We start from the raw sequence: 3,018 nt of genomic DNA, 5'->3' as shown, positions 1-3,018 counted from the left end.
CCTCTCCCAGGCAGGGCTCCCTGCAGGAGGGGGGACCTCTGTGGTGGTCCTCGAGGGGGGTGGTGTCAGGTAGTGCAAAAAAGGGAGAGGTTATTTCAGAGCCAGGAGGACAAAGGGGCCAAGGAGCAGGGAGCCCAGCAGGCTCCAGGGCTTGGCCAGCGGGCACAGCCAGGAGGTGGCTCTGAGCAGAGGCCACGCCGGAGGGAGTGACAGGACACAGGGAGCTGCTGGGGGCATTCTGACCTTTTTTTTTTGGCTTTTACTGTCTTTCCAGAAAATCAACCGGAGCCCTTCGGATGAGGAATGTTTCTTTGACCTGCTGAGCAAGTTCCAGAGCAACCGGATGGACGATCAGCGCTGCCCCTTGGAGGAGTGCCCCTCGGAGGCTGCAGAGGCAGCTGCCACCCCTGTCCCTGCCCTGGGGGAGCGGAGAGGTGAGCACCCACACCCCTCTCCGTCCCTCCTGGCAGCCTGCAGATGCTCCCCCCCAGCCTCAGCTCGCTGAGCTTGGCAGTTCTCTGGCTGCTTCGGTCATTAAGGAAGGAAGAAACGTGTTAACGGTTGCTGAGGGAGAGGCTGAGGAGTATGAACTAGAGCTTGGAGAGGAAATCAGCAAAAGAAATGGGAAATACACTTGGATTTTTTTTTCAACGTGGCTTTTTTAACAGCCTGGCCTTCTGAACAGTGGGCTTGGCAGGAGGCTGCCTCGGGCAGCGTCCCCGGGAGGAAGATGCTGCTGGTGGTTACTGAGGGAGCCCTGCAGGAGCCCGGGGAGCTGGGGCTCAGCAGGGGCTGGGAGCTGGGACAGGCTTGCACAGGCCAGCTGAAGCTTTGCCAGCTGTTCACGTAGCGTTGCCATGGAGAAAAAAACTTCTGGATTTTGTACAGTTCCTGGATGCTGCGGTGATGGGTGTCATAGAGGAGGCAGGCTGGATAAACACGGGGGAGCTGGGGCAGGCAGAGAGCTCACTCAGCTGTAGGAGGGGCAGGGATGGGTGCAGGAAGCTGGCTGACAGAGACAGGAGAGGAGAGGCAGCTCAGCTCTGGGCTTGGGCTCCCCTGTTAGGTCTTCTTCACACTGTGGTGTTGATCCCTTTGTTTAAAACAAGCTGGAGAGGAGCACAAAAACCTGCAGGTCACATTTATGTGCTTAAACTCCATCACAAAGGGCTCACACCACTTCGTTTGAACTGATGGGTCTGTTCAGTGGCTTCCAAATGAACATGGAGACCCCTGACGTCCCTCTGAGTGTGGCAAAAGCTGCAGCAGGAGGCTGCTCAGAGGAGCAGGGGCTGGGCTGGCAGTGAGAGCAGAGCAGCATGGGCAGGATGAGGCTGGGAGGCAGGTTAGCCAGGAGGTGAGCAGGAGTTTGTCTTCTAAAAATAGGCTGGACATGACTTTTTCAGGATACACATTTCTGATACTGAGTGTGTTTGGCTGTAGCAGCTCTGTAATTTAGGAGGCTGAGTTTAAAATACAAAGCTTTATAAAGAATATACAAGCAGGCACATTCTCTGGCCAGCTCTCACTGGCTCTCGGAGCCTTTCAGATGTGTTATTTTCAAGGTTTCTTTGTGAGCTGAAGGGGAAGAAATCCATCTTTGCGTCAGCACTGAGATTTTTGTGTGTTTCTGCAGCTCCAGGAGCTGGGGCTCTGAAAGGAGCTCGTCGTGCTGGGAGGCTGGAGGCACCCTCTGCTCCAGGGCTCTGTGCTCTCAGGGATGGTCACACCAGCCAGGCTGGGTTTCTTTTCTTTTCTCATCCGTGGCCTGAGTGCAGTGCCTGTTGCTTGGGAGCCTTTCAGTGCCTGGCAGCTGCCAGGTGCCAGCAGCTCCTCCTCAGCTGCCCCAGAGGTGTTTCCAGGGCTGGGGGGGACCCTTTGCTTTGCTGAGGTCCTGGCATCATTTGAGAATCCCCCTTTGGTCCTGTGCAGTCGGGTCCTGCAGCTCTGGGCAGCTGGAGCAGCTGCAGGGCTCACTCACCTCTGCCTGAGACTGGCCCAAAAAGAGCTTCCCCTGGGGCTTTGAGGGCCCTGGGGAGGATGTGCCACTGGCTGTGGCTTAGCCAGGCCTGGGCATGTGAGAGTATTGGATCTGCTGGGCTGAGGGGGTCTCTTGGGTGACCTCCAGGAGCTGCCCCAAACAGTCAATAGGCAAGGCAGTCTGGTGGTGGGAGATGTTTGTGTGAGGTTCTCCTCCTCAGCCTGTCGAGGCACCTGCTTTTCCTCCTTTTGGAAAATCCTGGGGCTGTTCAGCCTGGAGAAGAGCAGACTGAGAGGGGATCTGATCAATGCTGATCAAGAGGTTGAGGGGTCAAGAGAATGGGGCCAGACTCTTGTCAATGGTGCCCAGCAACAGGACAAGGGACAACAGGCACCAACTGGAACCCAGGAGGTTCCATCTGAACAGGAAGAAAAAGCCTTCTGTGCTGTGAGGGTGCCCGAGCCTGGAGCAGCTGCCCAGAGAGGTTGTGGAGTCTCCTCTGGAGAGATTCCAGATTCCAAACCCAGCTGGATGTGATCCTGAGCACCCTGCTGTGGGTGAGCTGCTGGAGCAGGGGGGCTGGAGCAGCCCAGGGGCTTTTGGGGAGGTGGGGAGCAAGGGCTGCACCGGCCTCCAGGAAAGGCAGCTGTGAGCTGCAGCAGGGGGGGCAGAGCTTTGGGCAGCGGGGCTTCAACCTGCAGGCTGAGCAGGGGGCTGGTGACAGGGATTTGGGGCTCCTGCAGCCCAGGCCAGGCCGTGACCCCCCCCTGTGCTCCTCTCCCCCCCTCCCAGCACACGCCTCCCTCATGGCATCTCCGCAGACCGAGGAGTTCTTCGACCTCATTGCCAGCTCCCAGAGCAGGCGCCTGGATGACCAGCGTGCCAACGTGGGCAACCTGCCAGGCCTGAGGATAACACACAACAACCTGGGGCACCTGCGTGTGGAGGGGGACGCCCAGGAGCCCGGGGATGAGTTCTTCAACATGCTCATGAAGTGCCAGGTACTGGCGTGGCTTGGGGGGGGCTGCAGGGGGTCA

At 58.2% G+C, this 3,018-nt stretch overlaps 1 protein-coding gene across 1 annotated transcript; it reads left to right on the top strand.

The window, feature by feature from the left end:
• Window positions 1-295: 295 nt before the first annotated feature.
• Window positions 296-2,982, top strand: LOC103780675 (G-protein-signaling modulator 1-like; the record flags this gene model as incomplete). The annotated part of the gene is made up of 2 exons (XM_008948364.1): window positions 296-434; window positions 2,774-2,982. Coding segments are annotated over exons 1-2 (300 nt in total), but the record flags the coding sequence as incomplete, so codon positions are not given.
• Window positions 2,983-3,018: the final 36 nt, after the last annotated feature.

Source organism: Merops nubicus, unplaced genomic scaffold (assembly GCF_000691845.1).
Source record: "Merops nubicus isolate BGI_N331 unplaced genomic scaffold, ASM69184v1 scaffold41179, whole genome shotgun sequence".
Classification (NCBI taxonomy): domain Eukaryota; kingdom Metazoa; phylum Chordata; class Aves; order Coraciiformes; family Meropidae; genus Merops; species Merops nubicus.
Note: the sequence above shows the minus strand (reverse complement) of the source record. Positions and strands in the feature narration are given on the sequence as shown.